Source organism: Poeciliopsis prolifica, unplaced genomic scaffold (genome assembly GCF_027474105.1).
Source record: "Poeciliopsis prolifica strain line A6 unplaced genomic scaffold, Auburn_PproV2 SCAFFOLD005, whole genome shotgun sequence".
NCBI classification, from domain to species: domain Eukaryota; kingdom Metazoa; phylum Chordata; class Actinopteri; order Cyprinodontiformes; family Poeciliidae; genus Poeciliopsis; species Poeciliopsis prolifica.
In genome coordinates, this window is record NW_026562380.1 from 18,546,786 (window position 1) to 18,566,363 (window position 19,578).

General features: G+C 39.8%; 2 protein-coding genes across 2 annotated transcripts in view; one reads left to right on the forward strand and one right to left on the reverse strand.

Moving 5' to 3' along the window:
- Window positions 1-9,597, reverse strand: part of LOC129359644 (contactin-associated protein-like 4) — a 31,528-nt gene extending 21,931 nt beyond the window's left edge. The window contains exons 1-3 of the mRNA XM_055029420.1: window positions 9,474-9,597; window positions 4,853-4,963; window positions 1,769-1,962 (exon numbers count right to left, since the gene is read on the reverse strand). Coding sequence (XP_054885395.1) covers window positions 1,769-1,962; window positions 4,853-4,963; window positions 9,474-9,537 — 369 coding nt within the window. The 5' untranslated portion in view covers window positions 9,538-9,597. The remainder of the gene's footprint in view (window positions 1-1,768; window positions 1,963-4,852; window positions 4,964-9,473) is intronic.
- Window positions 9,598-17,652: 8,055 nt separating this feature from the next.
- Window positions 17,653-19,497, forward strand: ciao2b (cytosolic iron-sulfur assembly component 2B). The gene is made up of 5 exons (XM_055029433.1): window positions 17,653-17,890; window positions 18,049-18,128; window positions 18,547-18,672; window positions 18,798-18,843; window positions 19,096-19,497. Exons 1-5 carry the CDS (start codon window positions 17,764-17,766, stop codon window positions 19,194-19,196), a joined length of 480 nt encoding a protein of 159 aa, XP_054885408.1. The 5' UTR covers window positions 17,653-17,763; the 3' UTR covers window positions 19,197-19,497.
- Window positions 19,498-19,578: the final 81 nt, after the last annotated feature.

Below are 19,578 nucleotides of genomic sequence, written 5' to 3' on the forward strand. Positions count from 1 at the left end.
TGCATCCTGCACTGAAAAGGAAGGGCATGTTTGTGTTCCAGAAAACACAAGTTTCGGACGCAGGAGGAGTTTCTTAAAGCGACAGGAGCTCAATTTCTAGATGCTGGATGACAAAGTCGATTTTCTTTTAAATCTTGCTTGATTGTGAGGGACCAGACTCAAACAAGGGCAAAGGATGTTCAAAATATAATTTTTTTTTTTATTTAATTCTTACAAAAAAAAAACGTGGTCTGTAGTTGTAGCACCTCAAACAAAAAAACAAGTGTGAGTAAACCATTAAGACAAATATTAGAAAAATGTATGTTTAAATAAAATAACTTAAAACACTCTACAAGCTGTAACTAATATTAAAAAAAAATAAATACAGACACAATGTGGTGGTAGGAGCATCAATCACATTGATTTTCAGCTTTTTTATAACTGAAGGTAAGAACATAGCTGTTGATTGTGCTAACATAGGGCACTGTTTACTTGGAAAACACATCATACTGCCCATTAACACTTATAAAACAATATTATTTATTTGTTTTTGCATAAAATTGAATTTCATGCTTTTCATGCTTTGTTACACGTTGTTCTATATGCATTAGAAAGACTCCTCCCATCCCAAACTGCACCACTTTCAGCAATAAGCCTTCAAGAAAAACAGTATGAAGTAAATTCCACTTTTTACACTTTCAATCTCTTACAAAAACACATTAGGACTCAGCTGGTTGGCACATTATGTTTGCTTTTCGTTGGTGCTTATACTGGTGAAGCTGGTCTGCATGTTCCTCTTTCCTGCAGTGAAATCTCTCCCATACTACTAGAAAGCTAAAGTTCAGAAACACTTGGAATGACTGTAATCCCCATTTTCGGCTCTCAGACTCCTTCAAAGGCAATGGGAGATGCAAGGGTGGTGAGAAGAGCAGCGAGTCAGAGAAACGCAGCCTTACTGAGCTTAAAAGGAAGTCTTACAGGAGTTATGACAGACGAGCAGCTCAGCGGGCAACTCCAAGCCCTGAAAGTCGTGACAAACTTTGCAAACCCTGGATTTGCATCGGCATGCTGCAGGTGAGATCGTCAGGATCTGAAAGCCTAAAAACCATCCCTGTTCCTCTTCCATAGTCTTTAAGCTACAAAGTTAATTCAGCATCAACAACTTCATGGATGGGAGGGGGGGCAGAAGGTGCACTGGAGAGGGGGTTTGCCCAGGGCGCCAAACAGGCTGGCACTGCCTCTGGTATAGCGACATGGACCCCGCAGAAATCTGGCGGTTTGCTCCTGCACTTACACAAATCCTGTGCTGAATCAATGACCTTTCTCAAACTGTGGTCCCCTGGCGCCCCCAGTGGTCGTCAAAGCTCACACGTCAAAAGCTGTTAATATTATTATTGAAGCAAAAATGATCAAATTAAATACAAATAATAAATAAGTAGGTGTATATTTTGTTATGTTTAATGGTGCAGAAGAATATTTTTTGTTTCTGCCACAGCAACTCAAGCCTATTTTTCTTTAATTGTGCTTCTAAATTACAAATAGGCCTAAATGTTAATGCACACAACACTTGGTAGAAAAGAACGTCTTTTTTTTTTTAATTTCCATTGGAAAGCTTTGAACCCACACTTTCAGAATCTGTTGACACGTTTGTGACAATAAGTGTGTAAAAAGGATAATATTCTCATTTCAGGTGATTATTTTAAGGTATTGCGTTATTTCATTGTTATTTAAGTCCATGAGAGATGGTTCAATGGGTTTGAGAAAAACTGCTGCATAACAATAAGCTCACTCCGATGCGTCCTTCCCATCGGTACTGTCTCCAGTTGTGTCCCGTGTCGCTGAACATCAGCTGGTAGGACGTTTGCCAGTCAGAGCTCCCATAGCGACCTTGCGTAGCAACAGATGTGATTTGCGTCCGCCCTCCCAGGTCGACCTCCAGCCACTGATACTTGTCTGAATTCAAAGGAGACCAGCCTCCAGCACCTGCAGCAGAAACAAGAGAGGGAAGAATCTGCTATTTCTCAACACTATGAGTTAAGATGAGGTGGTAAAAGTTGAAAACGTTTGTCCTTCCCATGTACAGGTTTGCAATTGTTTCCTCTCCCTGGACATGAGAGCATCGTCACAAACTCCGTCTTCAGGAAGTCAGAACAATGGCTCCTCTATTAACCCTTAAGTGTTTTTACCAGAGTTGCACTGAGAAGCAGTTCATATCATGAGCTCAGCAGATGCGCAGCTCCACCAGGTGTTTGCTAATTTCTACTGGCTAGTCTGAAGGAGCTGAGAGGTGGAGCCATGAGAGAGGGGTGTTGCGTGAGGCGGAAGCTTGGAAACTGTTTCATCTCAAAGGCGGGCCGACGTCGGCACAGACGTTTTGCAGGAGATTAAAGGATCCCAGACACCAAGGCAACACAGCAGGAATGTTTTTGATGAAGGAGCAACATTATGACATGATGCAAACCTAGAAAAAAACGTCAATTTTACTATAAAGACATGTCTGCTTTCTTTCTCTTTCTGGTTAAACACAAATATAAAAGATCACGGCTTTGTTTTGTAATCAAAAGATGATATACTGAAACACTGAGAGAAAATTCTAGACAATTATGTCCATTAGTGACCCGATGACGCTAAATTGTACTTCAGCAAGTACATTTAAAAGTCTTTCACTCACTGGCGAGGAAGAATTCCTACTCATGTAGACACAGACATGCAATCAAGTCTTACTGCTTAATTACTTCTTAAAGTTAACAACTTTGTCTTTTTCCACGTATTTAGGAGTAACTTTGTTTACTTCCATTTGTCTCAACCCGGCGGTCCTCTATGTTATAGACTGGTTGATGGTCATTAGCGTGTCTCTGCCCAGTGGATCCTAGTGCTCCACTATTTGCCTTTGATGGTTGTTAGCGCTGAAGCAGACGCAGCAACATCGATCAATGGAATTGACTCTTTGAAAGGTTGCTATTACTCCAAGGGCAACCATGTTTCAAGGAAGCCGCAGGCTGTCGTAAATCACCTGCAGCTCAATTCCTATTGAGCTGCAGGTGGAATGAAATTGACGTCGCAAAATGACTTTTTTTGAAGGGGGGAAAAATGTTGCTTTCTATATAATTGTCAAGTAAACTTGAAATGAGAAGTGTTGTCTGTCAAAGGTATTCACCCTGTGATTGTCCTACCCTTCTAATTGCTTTTTATACATCCAAATTTGGCTCATTTGGCAAAAAGAAAGCTCCTTCACGTCACAGTGAACTCCTCCATGTTATTTTAATACCACGGCTAAGTAGCTGAGACTTTGGCACAGTTGAGCGATCCAACAGGATACAGGATCCGATTGATCTAATTTGTGTTCGACACATCTAGCACAACTTTGGTGGTGATATGTTCATGAGGTCTGAATCTGTGATTTAAGCTTGTGATTATTTCAATATTATGCAATTCTAGGTATTGCAATGTTGGTCCATTTTGTTAGGGTTAAATCACCAGGCAATGCATAAATAACACCGACTAGTTTATTTCTTTGTAACACATCTCATATACTTTACCAGTGATAAAAGATATGGAACTTCAGAGCGCTTCTGCAGGTGTTCTAAACTGAATCAGCAAAACCACGTCGGCTTCATTATTTATCAGTTTTCCAAACACAAACCGCAGCACAAATGAGGAACCTTACACCGCCGTCTTCCCCCCTCACAATCAAATCATGAGGAGTTGGCTAATTTGAATCCAAGTGAAGCTCATCACATGCTGTGAGGTGTCATGGTCAGTGGAGCAGAAACAGCAGGGAGATTCTCTGCACACAACCACTGCAAACACACAGGGAATTTTAAAGAGCTTATGTAGTGAAGGACTCAATAGGCAGCAATTATTTATTGATATAAAACTCCTAAATGTTACATGTGACAACAGGACCACGAGTGGATGGGAGTCTTATTTTGCTCAGCACATATCTGAGGGTTTGTATGTTTTTCCTTAAACAGAAAAAAAAAGGAAAAAAAATTCTCTGATCATTTTGGTGTTATGGTGTCCAACTAAGCCTGAACTATGTTTAATCTCAGCATGTTCCCTTTCAGCACAGTGCGAGATGTCAGCATCCTGCAGAGCAGAGGAGCATGAAGTTGGCTTGAGGACAGCAGCCCACTGAGCTGCGTCAGTGATCTACATGCAGGGTTTTAAAAAGCATAAGCAAAAGATGTACAGCGATTTACATCCTGAGTTTGTGGGGCATTATTGATACGTCTCTTCTGAACTACTGGCAAAATTTTATCCTCTTTTCTGTATCTGTGAAGGTATTGAAAAGCCAGCCTGGAAAGGAGTCAGCACTTGGATTACAAGTACTTGAACTTACCTGAAGTTAGTATTTGAATTGATCCAAAAGAACATTCAAACTTTCTACTTTTCTTGACACTCAGAACAAAACTTTTAGGGCGCCTTCACACCTGACGGTCACATAGACTCGGATCGATTAGGGACTGAAATTGCAACATTTGTTACATTTTGGTGCGGTTCGCTTTCACACTGACTGCGCTGCGTCAAATGATCCAAACTAATTGGAGAACCTGTTCCCCTCTGTCGCAACACTCAGAACTATTGAAGGAAGAGACACAAAAACCTCCATCGGTCTGTCAGGAATTATGTTTGCTGCACATTTATGTGCATGAGAAGCTGCTCCCCGTCTGTAGCTACAATAGTGTACATTTGGTGCGAACGCACCGTTTGGTTAACCTTAAGGTATTGAGTTGTTTGTCTAGTGTGGCCTCTATGTTACGATGTCATAGTCTAGTTATCAGAGGTGGGCGTACTTCCGCTAAAGCGCTGATAGCTAATAACCACACCGTGATATAATTTACAGTACAACGGCTGCAGTGACGTCACTCACCTTCTCTCCGATTTAATTTAGCAAAACCCGGCCCATGACTGCTGGACAGCTGCGAGGAGCTTCTGAATGACGACGGTGATAAACTCGACACCAGCGGCCTGTGACATGTCTCTGAGAATCACAAGGAAAAACCCCCCCAAAAAACATAAACATTAGAAAATGTTTTACAAAATCACTGTTTCATTGGTGACGTTCTAGATCAACAGTCATTGAATCCAAATATCATTTGTCAAGAGTCGCAGCAGGACTCCAGCTAACTCCAGGCACATGATAGAGCTCACACGTCTTCAGCTCAGAGGGAAACACCGACCTGGGATGTTGAAAGCATGATTCTTTATGAATCAGAAATATCAGAACATACCAGTTTCCTTGGTGAACTTGAAAAGAAGAATTTTTTTTTTTCATAAAACCTTAGAGGACTGAGCCACAAAGCTATCTAATTATAATACGCATGGCTACTGCAGTCCTGTTATCACTGTTTTTAAAGACTATGTTCTGTTTAGTTTTTTTTTGTAGTTTAGATATTTAAACTTATAGGTTTGCTTCTTCATTGTTTTACATCTCTACCTCTCAAGGACGGTCAGGGTGATGCATAACAATAGCTGACATAGTCGCGTGCAGCTACAACAGTCTTAGACATCTCGCAACATTTTCTTTGAACTAAACATCTTTGCAGGGGTCTGATGTTGGGAACGTTTCGGTAACACTGCAGGTTTCGTCTCATGTTTTCCGCTGCTCCACTCACTGGGAGACTCGTTGAGCCACCTGTCAGACACCGTCTCTGCTGCATCCCAAATTGTTGGCTTCTGTCCAGCGTTTGCTGTGTGATGTTCAGGGTCAGCCGAAGGCCTGGAGACTAATGACACTTGAACTGCACTCAGGATTACCTGATCTAACAGCAGCTCGGAGAATCAGAGAAAACAGATGCTCCATTTACAAAAACAAGAAGAATAATTTGGGGGAGTCGCATATCACAGGTACATCAATTCCCATTCATAGACTGCATCATGTTGTTCTTGTTTTGAAGACAGATACTTACACACGCTGTGTGAAATTGACATATTTCTTCAACACTTTTCACAGAAAGTTTTGTTCAATCCTCTATTCCTCTATAGTCTCTGTTACAACAAAATACCCTCACAGCATGGTGCTGCTACAGAAATGGAAAAGACGTTCTCAGATTTGCTAACTTCTACCTTTTTTCCCCCAAACGTAGTAGCTGTCTTCTGACCAAAAATGTCCCCCTTGTCTCCAAAAATTAAGATCTTTGTCTTTATTTTAGAACCATAATCTGGCTTTTATCTTGCTTTGACGTAAAAATGTCTTCCTTGCCGAAAGAGCTCTCGGCCCATCTTGGTGCAAAAAACGTTTGTTTCTGGGAACAGAACCATCCTTCTTGAATGGTGTGAAAGCTGGAAACCCCAGTTTCATGTAGAACTGAGAGATGATTGTGGCAACCTTCAAGCATTGGGAAAGTTTGTCCAAAAAATGAACCAGACTTCTCTTCACAGAAAGCAACTCATTAACGTTTAGCAAGTAACTCCAGACTCCTTCCTGCCTGAAGCTAATTTATCCTCCCGGCTACGCTCAGATTGCCTCCACTTCATCAGCTTCCCTTGTCTGAACACAAATCTTTATAAATGACACTGCAGGCAAAATCAGAGCCTCTCTTTAGCTTCTTCCAACTTTTTATCTCTGCCGGTGCCACCTCGCGCTCCCGTGTCTCATAAAACATTCATCATTTTCACATCGAAGGCTGTGTGGCTTCGCAGACAGAAACGCAGGACCTATCATCCCTCTGCCTGTGTACCAGCTGTAATAAAAAGCCATGCTGTGTGTTTCGGTTTGGCTACAGACGAGATTTGTTTCACACAGTTTTGTCTTTCCTGGGGGGGGGGAGACAATTTCAGAAGGGATTTACTGTGAACTACTTTTTGTTTATTTTTTTAAACTTTATTGAAAGGTTCTCTCGCTGCGAGGTTATACCTGACAATTTCACATCACATTCAAATTCTCCCTATCTGCAAAGTGCTGACACAATGGCATCTGAAACACACCGTTCAACCTCAGTCAACAGAAGAAGTATGACGTGGCGCTTTCTAACACGTTTACCGTCTGTTACCGCTTGATATTTTGTCATATCATAATAAAAATCAGCCTGTACCTTAGACCTAACCAAAGGTCCAACACAGTTAGGCCGATATTGAAAATGTTAACTTACCTTTTAGTCTTTTAACATTTAAGTTTCCATCTAAATAGCTAACAAAGTTGATCTAAATAATCCCAATGTAAACCTTAGTAGTGTGAGATTTAACACAAGTTACACACGGCAGAAGATTTCAGAAGGCTACTTTTTTGATTAGATGATAAAAGACACGTGATCTATCACCACCTAGTGTCTCTCTGTACACAACCCTGAACACAACAGTTTCCAGACTGAAAAAATGTCAATATTTTGTGTTGGTCAACCATATAAAAATCTTAATAACACACATTGAGGTTTGCAGTTGCAACATGGTAAAATGTGGAAAAGCTTCAACCACTTTTACTTTATGAACATCTCTTATAATCGGCGAATTCATTATCTGAACACACACCGCGACTGGTGAGCATACAAACACAACACCTTTGATCGTCTTCACACACTGCTATTCACTTGTCTGAAGATGTCAACTCCACTCCCAAGAAAACACCTTACACACACACACACGCACGCACGCACACACACACACCCACACACACACACACACACACACAAAGAGAGAGAAACAAAGAGAGAGAGACAAAGAAAGAGAGACAGAGGTTACAATAGCTGTGATATCAGCTTGTCATTAGCTTGTGATTAGAACACACACTTTTCACCAAAGACGGTGAGAAAATAACATCACCGCCGTTGAAGTCGAGAGAGTTGAGTGAGAAGACAAAACGTCTTTTGAAGTGAATGTCCTGCCTCACAATTATGACCTGTTCTGTTTCGTCTGAGTAGATGGGCTTTGGTTGTGGCTAGTCTGAGCTAAAAGGCAGAACTTTCTCCACACAACCATCAACTTTGTCACTTTGTTGGTGCCGTGACGCTTACCTAAAAAAGAAAAATGAAATTATTCGGAGGATTGCTTACTGCATTAGCTTTCCAGCCTCTTTCATGTAACGCTTTGACGTCATTGATGCACTCAGTCTTTTTTTTTTTAGGCAAAATCAAGTTTTTATTTTATTTATTTTTTTAATAGTTTCTCACAAATAGAGACTCTAAGCAAAGTTCTGACAGAATTGCCCTTATGGTGAGTAATGCACCAGTCTTCATCCAGGCCAGAAAAATAGATGAAAGAAAAGCATTTGTTGTTCAAGGTACTTTCTGCTCCACTGAGAGCAGGATTTCATTTGTGCTCATTTAATTGCCACACATTGATGACGTATTTGTTCATAATGTGCCCTTTGTATATCGAGGTCACACCTGGTAGTCTGCTAAAAAAAAAAAAAAAAAAAAGAAAAAATGTCTATAATTATCATAATATTGATAAATCCAAGGTTTCCCCCAGAAAACGGTTGGGCTCTAGGCCTGTCATTCACCCTGTTGTGTTTTTGAGTTAAAAAATGTTTAACGTTGATGGAAAATTTGAAAATATCACTTGATGATTATGTGTTATTAAAACTATAAAGTCTTAAAAATGCAAACATTTAAAAAACTTAAATGAGAAAGATTAGCCTGGTGGCCCGCCAGGCTTAAAATGCAATAGGGGAAACCTCCATCATATGTATTGCACAGCATTTGTCATGTTAGACTGTGAGTTGAGGGCAACTTTAACCTTAACCTTAACTTTAATTCTTCTCTTGTTTTCTTTTTTGTATTTTTATATCTTTTCTCTAATGTAAATCCACCTTATTTCTATTCTGTTTACTCTATATCTACATAAGATATGCAGTGCATTGTTTGAATGTGAAAGAATTAACTTACTGATTTATCTTTCTAAAAGATATTCAAGATTTTAAATCAGCATCTATCCTTTAGTTCCCATTCAAATGCATCCTAAACAAACATCAGCCTATTGGATTAATTCCAACAAGCTTTCAGTCACATTAAAGCATCACTAGTTTCCCTCATGCAGACATTTTTCTCAATTTTAAGCCCAATTTCACATTTAGATGGAAGGACATGACATCTTTTCTGCAGAGCTGCACATGCTAGAAGAGGTGCCTAATATCATTTCTTATTTCCGTTTAATATTTATGAGGTCCCTGTTTTTCAAGAATCAGGGCTTAGATTGCACATCATCACAACACACTGTAAAAATCTGAGTCAGGTCACGTCAGCTGCTCTTGTTTTTGACGACTGGCGAGTTATTGTGCCTCTGTGAATATTCTTGCACATCCTTTTTTTTTCTTCTTCAAACTCTGCTGTAATGTTTTGGCAGGGGAAAATATGTTTAAAATTAAATAGACATTAAATACTAAAGAAGAAGAAGGAGGAAAAAAATCAACTCATTTTTCATTTTTCCCTTTCAGGAAACAAACTAACAGACGTGCAGAAATTCAAATTTTAATGTCGACACGAAAATGAAAAAAAAGTTTTGAAAACGCCCCGGAACGAGTCATTTGATGGAGCGACAGAGACGTCTGGGCTCACCTGCGTTCATGTCCGCGCACCAGCTGACGAGCATCAGGACGAGCCGCGCGGCCCGCGGCTTCATGGTGACGCGGAGTGAAGCTGCAGCGTTGATGATCTGCTCTCCCTCTCTGCTGCTGGCAGAAGAGTCAGAAGTCCCAGTGAAAGCCTCGTCTGCGCGGCTGCTCTCCGCAGACTGAGGGGGCAGCAGAGGCGCAGAGAGAGTGGGGTCCACGCACCACCGTCACACCGAGCGCACGGACAGACTTTAACCACAAAAACCCCCATTGCAGGAACTCGGAGACCCATCTCTGCTGCATGACGGTGGATCAGTTTACTGGGTTATACTTTTATTTTTTATTTTTTTTACATGTTTAAAAAGAACCAAATTATTTTTCACATTTTTATTAAAACTGACACCAGGTTGTACCAGTATAATCTGAGACAGGTTATCTGTGGAAAAATCTAACTCCTCTAACCTCATTTCAGTGCCGCGCTCCCTGTCAGAATCGACCAATCAGAGGCGGGAGGCGGGACTTGGCGCCAGTCGGTCGACCTGCTGCTCAATGTGCTGGTGGCAGAGAAACAACTCAGCAATACAGGAAAGCTGCTTATTCTGTGAGAAAGAACTGACTAAGTTACATGCCCCAGCCTCATTAAATCTCAGAATTAAATTGTCGCAAGAATGTAACATAAAACATGGTGTTAAATCTAAATTGTGCTAGAATATATTTTTCAAAAATGGGAACTTTCGTCGATATTTGACTAAATTCAGCTTGTGTTGAATTGGTGTTGCTGCTGGATCTGAGCCCCATTGCAGCGCCCCCTGCTGGGCCTCCTCTATTACTCAATTTTATTCAACACACCAGATGAAGCGGGCAGGTTGCACTCTGACTCCACTATGCATTCACGCCACCACCTGTGGCCTATGCTGAGAGTTTGCATTTGATCAAAACACAGAAAGTGAGAATAGAATTAAATAGTTTGAAAACTTTTTCTCCCTAATTGGGAAAATGTTGTGCACAGTGAGGGTCTGAAAGCATCTCCATAATGCTCCCTGCATTTACATTATATTTGTGCTCGTCGACTGCCATTTTCATTAGCACGCTCATGCAGCAATATTATGTAAATAGTTGATGCAAAAAGGTTTCTTGTGTTTTCATGTTTTTTTTTGCATTAGAAATCCGAGGAAGGATTTCTGAAAATGTGGAGAGAATGAGCAACGAGAAGACGGATGACTGATCCCAATTTGTTGTGGCTACTCTTGCGTCATAATAAGGTCCAAAAATCAAAAAGGCCAGAATGGCTTTTTAGGAGGAAGTTTTTGGCACACTCAAAATAAAAAGCACTCGGGGAGAGTTTTTGTGCGTTTACTTGTAAAAGTGACAAAAATATTCTCCGAGCTGACTTTATACAGAAAATTTGAATATAAACGTTAATTTTGTCTTAGAAAAACTGCATTACTCCTTCACCAAACAATCATATCCATCGCAGCAGCTGCTTCTGATTGTTAATCACAGCAGGAGGTTGACTGAACAGGAGGAGGAAGTGAAAGTAACGCAGCGGAAATGGAGCAGAGTCAGCTAGACAAAGAAACCTTCTCCTGTTCCGTCTGTCTGGATCTACTGAGGGATCCGGTGACTACTTCCTGTGGACACAGCTGCTGTGTGAAGTGTATTAAGACCCAGTGGGATCCAAAGGATCAGAAGGGAATCCACAGTTGCCCTCAGTGCAGGGAGACGTTCACACCGAGATCTGGGCTAAAGGTTCTGGTTCTGTGTCCCCAGAACCAGAACTGAACATGGAGACGCAGCATTCAGGTTCTATGCGTCTCAAATCTGGAACAACCTTTGACAAAACCCTGAAAAACAGCCGAAACACCGACTTCATTTAAATCCAGGCTAAAAATCCACCAGTTTACTGTCGATTAGTATTAAGTGGAACATTAATCAAATTGTATTGATCATTTTGATGATGGTATTTGACAAACTGTAATACATATTGCTTGTTTCAAAATGTTTGACTGCATTATGTTTTTATGATGGACAGCACTTTGCTCAGCCTTGCTACTGAAGTGATTTAAACAAATGAACTTGTATTGAGTTAATTGTCTTCCTGATGTCCCTCCTTCGCCTCCCTGCTCTTAAACACACCTTGAAGGTTGTGATGTGAGAAAATGTGCGACGTTTCGGAGCGAATCTTATATGAACCATTAACGTTCATTTCTGTCTCTCTTTGTCCTCTAATCTGAGACGTAATGGAAGTCAGAGATTCATTAGACATCCAATAATGTCCCATATGAAACACTATTATCTCGGCCATTAAATGACTAATGGAGAAAATAACCATTTGGTGTATCGATCTGCCATTTTTTTATTGCTTCTTTCGGGTCCAGCACTCAGTTCAGCAAAGTTTTCAACAAGTCTGTTGTTGCTTTCACTATATCTCACTGGCCTCCCATTTTCAACCGTACTCTTTATTCTCTGGACGTGTTCACCTTCCTGACAACAAAGATGCTGTCATGAGGCAGAGCAGCTGCTTCTGGAATCACGGCTTGTGTCAACAAAGTGGGAATAACGAGACCAGAGAGCCATAAAACGACCACAAATTGAGAAGCACTTTAAAACGCCACTGTGTTACAGAAAAGCAAGTGCTAGAGGAACACAACTCAAATTCCTTCACAGCCAAGGTGAAACCGTCATGTTTCCGTCTTTTGTCACCTCGGGTGGAACTGCAGCGTTCCCTTCGATATGTGCAGTTTTACATTTCGTCATTATTTTTTGGCCATTAGAGCTAAAACCCCTCAGAGAAGCACATCCTCTTGATTCTTGAGTTGAAGTGTTGCGCCTGATTTATTGCCAAACAATGTTACAAACAGCAGAGCTTTTCTGCACGAAGACTTTGCAGTGTGTGTCCACCGTCATTTGTTACAGCTCATTTCACACAGGTACTTCTGTTTTCACTATTGATTTATTTGTTTTATTTACTTATTTATTCTTTTTTTTTTTTTTTTGCTATACTTGACCACAATAGTTGTCCGTCTATTTCATCTGACCTTCGGAGCGACCAGCCTAATGAATAATTCGACATCAGATCGATGAAATGGAGAGAGTTATGGTGCTGCTCTCAGCGTTTAAAAACCAGGTTTGTGCATATTGTGAAAGAAAATAACGAAGACTCTCCATTAAATATTCAGCTCTCTCGAAAGAATGTTAGGAAGTCTTTTCATTATCTCTGGAGAATAAAGTGACATGACCTAAAGAAATATGGAGAGCCGTTTGTTTTATCATTCATAAATAACTACCGTTGCTAATTAATTACTAATAAATATTCACTGTCAGCCCGCTTCACTTCAAACATTTTTGAAAGGAATTTAACTTAAAGTCACACCTGGTAGTCTGTTAATATACCCTTAATGGCTTCCTGGCTTTTCTCATAAACTTTTCGCCCATTGGCTGGTTGATGTTTCTGTTGCCAACCCAGAGGATGCTGCATGTGTTTTGTGCAAAAAAAGTTTGGCACTACGACGTTATAAAATACGTAACAATCTTTTTTACATTTCTATAGTTATACATGTCTAGAATTTCATTCACAAAGGTCTCAAAAGGCTTTAAATGTGAGTTGGTGAAACCTGCAGGAACCCCGGTAGAGAAGATTTAGCATTTCAGCCCGACTTTTCAGCTTCGGCTGAATTTCTTGCTTAATACTGACTGTAAATGTGTAAATGAAGCTGGAAAATGTCAGCTGTTGACATCAAAATCCAAAAGCTGTCGAGCCAGCTGGACCCCTGCCTGCAGCTTTTTGATATCTGGCTCTTCTTCAAATTGAATGTCTTTTAGCCTCACTGACTGAAATGATTGCTCTTCCACTTGTCTGCCAGACCTGAGCTGATTTGCTCCTGTTGACTTTGACCTCGGCGAGCGGCCGCGTGAATTAAACTACGTCCTCTGGTGTTTCAGGGAGCACTCTGGGCTTTTTCACATCGTTGTCGCGTATTGACCACATAGTGAAGCGTGATATTAGGTGTAGGGCTCCATGCCGGGATGCTTCAGAGCTTTAACGATTCGAGCCCTTGCTTACCCATCTGAGGTGAACGACGGGTGGGAGTGTGGTGGTGGTGGAGGTGGCGGGTGGGGGGTTAAGCTGGAAAATAAAAAATCTCACTTTGGTGAAAACTAGAGGGAGTAGAAAATATGAATCTGCTGCTAGATAATGATTACTTTGGAGCATGGGATTTATGTTACATCATGTACCATCTTACAAGGTGGAAAGTTTGTCAGGGGTTCCACTTCTTTATTTTCAGTTTCTCTGTAAATTAGCTTCATTCCCACAAAGAGAGAATATATATATATATATATATATATATATATATATATATATATATATATATATTTATATATATATATATAAATTTACTAATAAAAAAAGGTCTGGCAGATTTTTTTAAATAACAATTTCAATTATAGAGGAACAAAACAAAGCAAATTCCAATAGTTTAAAATTTGAAAGTGATCTGCTCTGGAACGGCAGAGAATTTCTGCATTCAAAAAGATATTTTTGTCAAGATAGAGCTTGCAGTACGATGTCTGAACAAGTTATGGATACATTATTTCCACGGCTATAAGTGCCAGGAGATTTTCTTTTCTACTGTCTCTTACTGTATTCACACGAGGCAACACACATAATTGCTACAAGCTGAAATAAATTGCGGCACTGAGTCCTTCCTCTGCAATAGAATCCGTCTCTGTCACCAAAATGAATCACCAGGTGTTTGGACAGGCCCTCACCACCAGCAGCTCACTGTGGTAAACCAGCAGAGTATAAAGGAAAATGAATTAACACGCAGCCTTACAACTGCATGGTGCAGTAATGGAGGTCTTTGTGCATCAGAGGCTCCAGCTCCAGGGTTAACGTTTCTGTATGCAGCTGCAATTGAAAAAAATATTTTTTAAGGGCTTGTCCTCGGTCGACATGAGCCGAGGACAACAGGAGGGTTAAAACATCCATATTGAAATACTGAAGTAAAAAGAATCTTATGATCACACCACGGATTACTAATTTAAAGGTGTTAATGTACAACTTTCTAGTGTTAGTGGGGCGAAGAAATCTGACCAGGGCTGTCAAAATGTCCCTCATCATCACCTTTGATTAGCAAAACAAGGTAGCATTGACTTGTTTGTCCTTCAAACATTTTTAACTTTGCAAATCTGTAGAGAAAACTCTTATGTTAGATGAAATTTGGGGATTCAATGTTTTCAATGTTTTGTTTTCTCATGGTGAGGTCTGACAAGCCTTTCTTCAACTTTCAAACGTTCCAATTGGGAAAAATTTTTTAATAAAATCATGTGGTCTTGCAAGTGGCTTTAGTTTTGAAACTCCTTCCAGGATTCAGCCACCAATTGTGTAAAAGTTACTGACACTAAGTTTTGTGGACTGAATTCTTTTCATCCTTTTTTTTTTTTTGCTGTCACACCACACAGGCATTTTCTTGTCATTTAATGCCAACGCAGGGTTCCCACCTATTTAAAAAAAAAGAAGAAAAAGAAAAGCAACACTCACCCTAAAACGCCTTCTCCCACCTGCAGTTAAAAGTTAAAGCTCAGTAAATATCTGCACTGAATAAAGTGTGTGTAATGCAATCCAACTGCAGCATTTCATTAGTGTCTCACATTTTTTGTGGACCACCATTCAAATGGTGGTGAGCATAAAACCTGTTTAGTTAGAACAGTGTTAGAAATGCGCCTCTGCCTTTTCTCCTCGCTGTCAATTAAGTGTCGTAATCACCCTCATTCGGGCGTTGCCATAGCGCTGCTGTGAAAGAGCAGATGTGAGTTCATCTCTAATGAGATCAACCGCAAACATCCCAGCAAGACCTGATCCGCTGCACTTCATTACCTCTCCATCATTCATCATGGTTACCTGGTTTTTATCGTTCCCAAACTTTCTTATTCGTCAGGAACTTTTGAGTTTTTGAAGAGTCCCCAGCCCTCTGAAGGGATAAGATGCTTTATGGGAGGGGGACAAAAAAAAAACAACCAAAAAACGTAGAGATTTTCCAGGATCCACCTTCAACTTAAAAGGAAATTCTTCGAAAACATCATAATCCTGAGACTTGAAACAGAACTTTGATATGGTGAGAACTCTTTGTGCTCTTTAAGCTTTGGAGGCTCTTGGTTGTGCTCATTAAATCACAAGGAAGTGACAGATGCTGGCGACTTAAACTTAAAAGGAGCTACAGATAGAGGTTGAGTTATTAGAGTGTTGACAAATGGTGATGAAGGTGTGATATTCATTCAGTCACCTAAAAGACATCGACTGTTTCGAGTCAACAGGTCTGACTCAACCGGCTGCCATGTTTTCAGTTTCTATGCTTCACTTACCTTGAACAAACTTCAAGGCTAAAAGACCATTTCCTTTTAGAGTTGCTTTTGATAAATAACAACAGGAACGTCACCAGTTTCATTTTGGATTTCCACTTTTTATTACCTTTTTCATTTCGCCATTTGAGACTGTCGTATGGCGAAATCTCAGCAAGTTCAGGAGATTTGAACACTTAACTGAGACACTTCAACAAACACACGTGTTTTTGTCTCAGCGCAAACTTGACAAAGACCCGCCACAAAGTGGTCAGCGAAGTTGTCTGGTGTTTAAAATACCAACTTTGTCAAAACCTTACATCTCTCCAGGGTTCGATCTTTTCCAATAAATGCTAAAATGTCACAGGTGGTGAAACATTGATCTCAGCAGGTCGCATGCTGACGACTGCTGGTGCTTTTTATATCTCAGGTGGTGCACCGGCCGTCACCAGCTTTGTGATCTCATTAAAAGCACATCAGGTGTGTTGCTCTGGGCTCAACTGCAGAAACAGTGTCTGACTCTCATCAGATTGTGCAGGACTTTGTTGATCTCTGTGCTCTCAGAAATAAAGTAAAGTAATGGTAATGTCACAGGAACGCAAGAACACATTCTCAAAGATCCAATAGGTTAAATTCTAATAAATATTTGGACATAGAGAAATTGTAATAATAATAATAATAATAATATTAATAATAATAAAAGAAGTAATAATAATAACTATTAATGTTTCCTGTCCAGGGTGAATGCCGCCTCTCACCTGAAACGTTCACTGGAGATGGGCACCAGCACCTTCCAGCCCCAACAGGGACAAGGATGCTAGAAAATGGATGGACAGACAATATAATATAAATATATACAATAAAATATTAAATAAATAGGAGTTTTGTTGTTTTATGGCATGAGGGATAAAACTGGAACTGGAAGACATCCAAAATAAATAAACAAAACTACAGATAAAATGAATTATGAAGTCTCTGTAAGCAAAATTGTCCATGAAAAGAAAAGGGCAATTTTAAACCAGACTGATGACTTTTGTCATCCAGTTTTTGGTAGAAAAAAAAAAGAGAGCGAGAGATAGAGAAAAATCATTTTTTTGTATTAAGAATGCTGATTTATTGGCCTATATAATAGTCTAATCTTAAGTTATAATTAACAGAAATATGGGCTGGAGACCTAAGTCTGTGCATAAATAATTTGTGGAACGTGTTTCACTTGCTGAACTGAGTTAAATGGACTTTTCAATAATATTCTAATTTATGAAATTACACTGTCCATGCCCCGGATAAGCAAGTATAGACGGTGGTTTTATGCGTTAAGCATATCTTTCCTGTAATATGTGTGTGTCAGGCTAGAATAAAAAGACTCTGCCACCTAGAGGAGAAACGGAAAAATTACACCATGTAGTTCAAGCCATAAATACAACGTGATCAATCCTGGTTAATCTAAAATAGAGATTAACATCTCTAAAAAAAATTGGGAGTGTAGAACAGAGACACAAATTTCTTTTTACACAGTCATTCATTTGCAAGGTACGTGCAGTTGCTTTATAATAATAATAATAATAATAATAATAATAATAATAATAATAATAATAATAATAACAATAGATCAAATGTTTTAAATGTTTTTTTTACACTGCTTGTTATTGAGGCATTTAATTTAATTAAATAAATATGATTATTTTATATTATGTGTGTAGTTAATGCTGTAAACCTGTGCTGTTTGTGGTCGAAACGAGCTAAAATCAGAAACAGCGGCAGCACCTCTGAACACCTTTGAAGCGCATCTTCTTTCCTCAGGCTACTGTCCCTTTAAGACGCTCCCGTTGACGTTGTGTTTCCGCTGAACCCGGAAGTGCTCGCTCAGGTCGCTCTTTCCAGCACAACAACGCAGTAACAGCGGGTTAGCTATATATATTTTTGTCCTTTTAAAGGCGTATAAAATCTAGGTGAAAATGTCCGGAGGGGTCCAACTGGAGAATGCGAACCCGGTGGTCTTCCAGCGCTCCTTGGACAGGATGCTAACAGCGTCCGAGGAGGACGAAGACGTTCACGACCCCATCGACGACAGGGAGATATTTGATATCCTTAAAAAAAAAAAAAAAAAAATGAGAACATTCCTAAAGTAGATAAAACTCATATTTGTGCCTGTTTTTATATTATTGGGTGCATAAGAGTAGAATAAATCAACAGTTTCAGTCATGCAGAGTGAATGTTTGATGTTCTTTAACTTGCGCTACATCTGATCCGGTCCATCAACGACCCGGAGCATCCGCTGTCTCTGGAGGAGCTGAACGTGGTGGAGCAGGTCCGAGTCCAGGTTCGTGTCTCAATTCTTATTCAGCTTCTGTTTACATCCGTCACTGCCATGGTTCATAATGACTCGTCGTGTGTCCAAATTATTTATGTACAATTTTCATTCAGTTTCTTATATAATCGCACCAAATGTAATCACATTATGTTTTTTCAGCATTAGTAAAAAACTAATACACATAGAAACGCAGCTGATGATAGCATAGCGCAGTACCGCTACTGACCACAGATCCTTAGAGTCCTTTAGATTCCAGACTGGTATTTTCTCATGAGGATTGATTTGATCCACAAATTATGGAGGTGTGCCAGTAGAAGAATCTTTAACTTCAACAAAGTACTTTCCTCTGTTGCTCTGAGTGAATTTACAAATACAAGTTGAATTTTGATGTGTTTGTGTGTGTGTGTGTGTGTGTGTTTATTTTCAGGTCAATGATACGGAGAGTACTGTGAGTGTCGAGTTCACTCCCACAATCCCCCACTGTAGCATGGCAACACTCATTGGTCTGTCCATCAAGGTCAAGCTTTTGCGCTCCCTGCCGGAGAGGTTCAAAGTAAGTTTGCTTGGATATAGAAGATGAACATTAAATATTACCTGCTCTTATGGTAAATGAAAATGCACTGCAGTGTTATTATCTGAATTTTTTAAAATATCTTTTTTTCTTCTTTCACTACTCAGATTGATGTTCACATCACTCCTGGAACTCATGCCTCAGAAGAAGCAGGTAGAAACATGCAAAGCACATCAAATGTTTGAACATGCAGGTGCATATCAAATTGTAGAGAGAGTCCTAGGTAAAATGGCAGTTTTCCCTTGGACAAATACAAATGATTTTTAGTGCTGAAATGGGTGCCTATTGAAAGGATTGGCTTTGTTCTGTGCAGTGTTTTCCACTCAAAACTTGATAAATGCTCCTTTTGTCACATAAAGCAGACTGAACAGGACAGAAATGTATGTTTTTTGTTTCCATCTGCAGTAAACAAACAGCTGGCGGACAAAGAGAGAGTAGCAGCAGCTTTGGAGAACTCGTCTCTGTTGGAAGTAGTCAACCAGTGCTTGTCCAGCAGGACCTTCTAAACATCTTGGACTGAATGATACTTTTCCTTCGTTTCCCAGTTATCATTTACCCACCAGATCATGCCTCTGTCTGTCTGTCTGTGACATGGAGATGGAGCTGATGTACATACAACCAGAAAGGCTGCCGATTAAAAGCTCGTCTCCCAAGTTGGCAAATATTTACCTCAGAAGTTTCTTCAGTAACACATTTTAAGATTTACTTTCTTTTTAAGCCAAAGGTTTTATGTACATCATTTGTTGTTGTCTGTATATAATGCACATATATTTTTAGTAAAATAAATAAAACATGTACTTCCAGCAATTATTTGTTCAATATGTCTTTTGCCCCCAACAACAGGCTGATTATTTTTTCTGCTCATTATTGGGTGTTTTTGATGCTTAA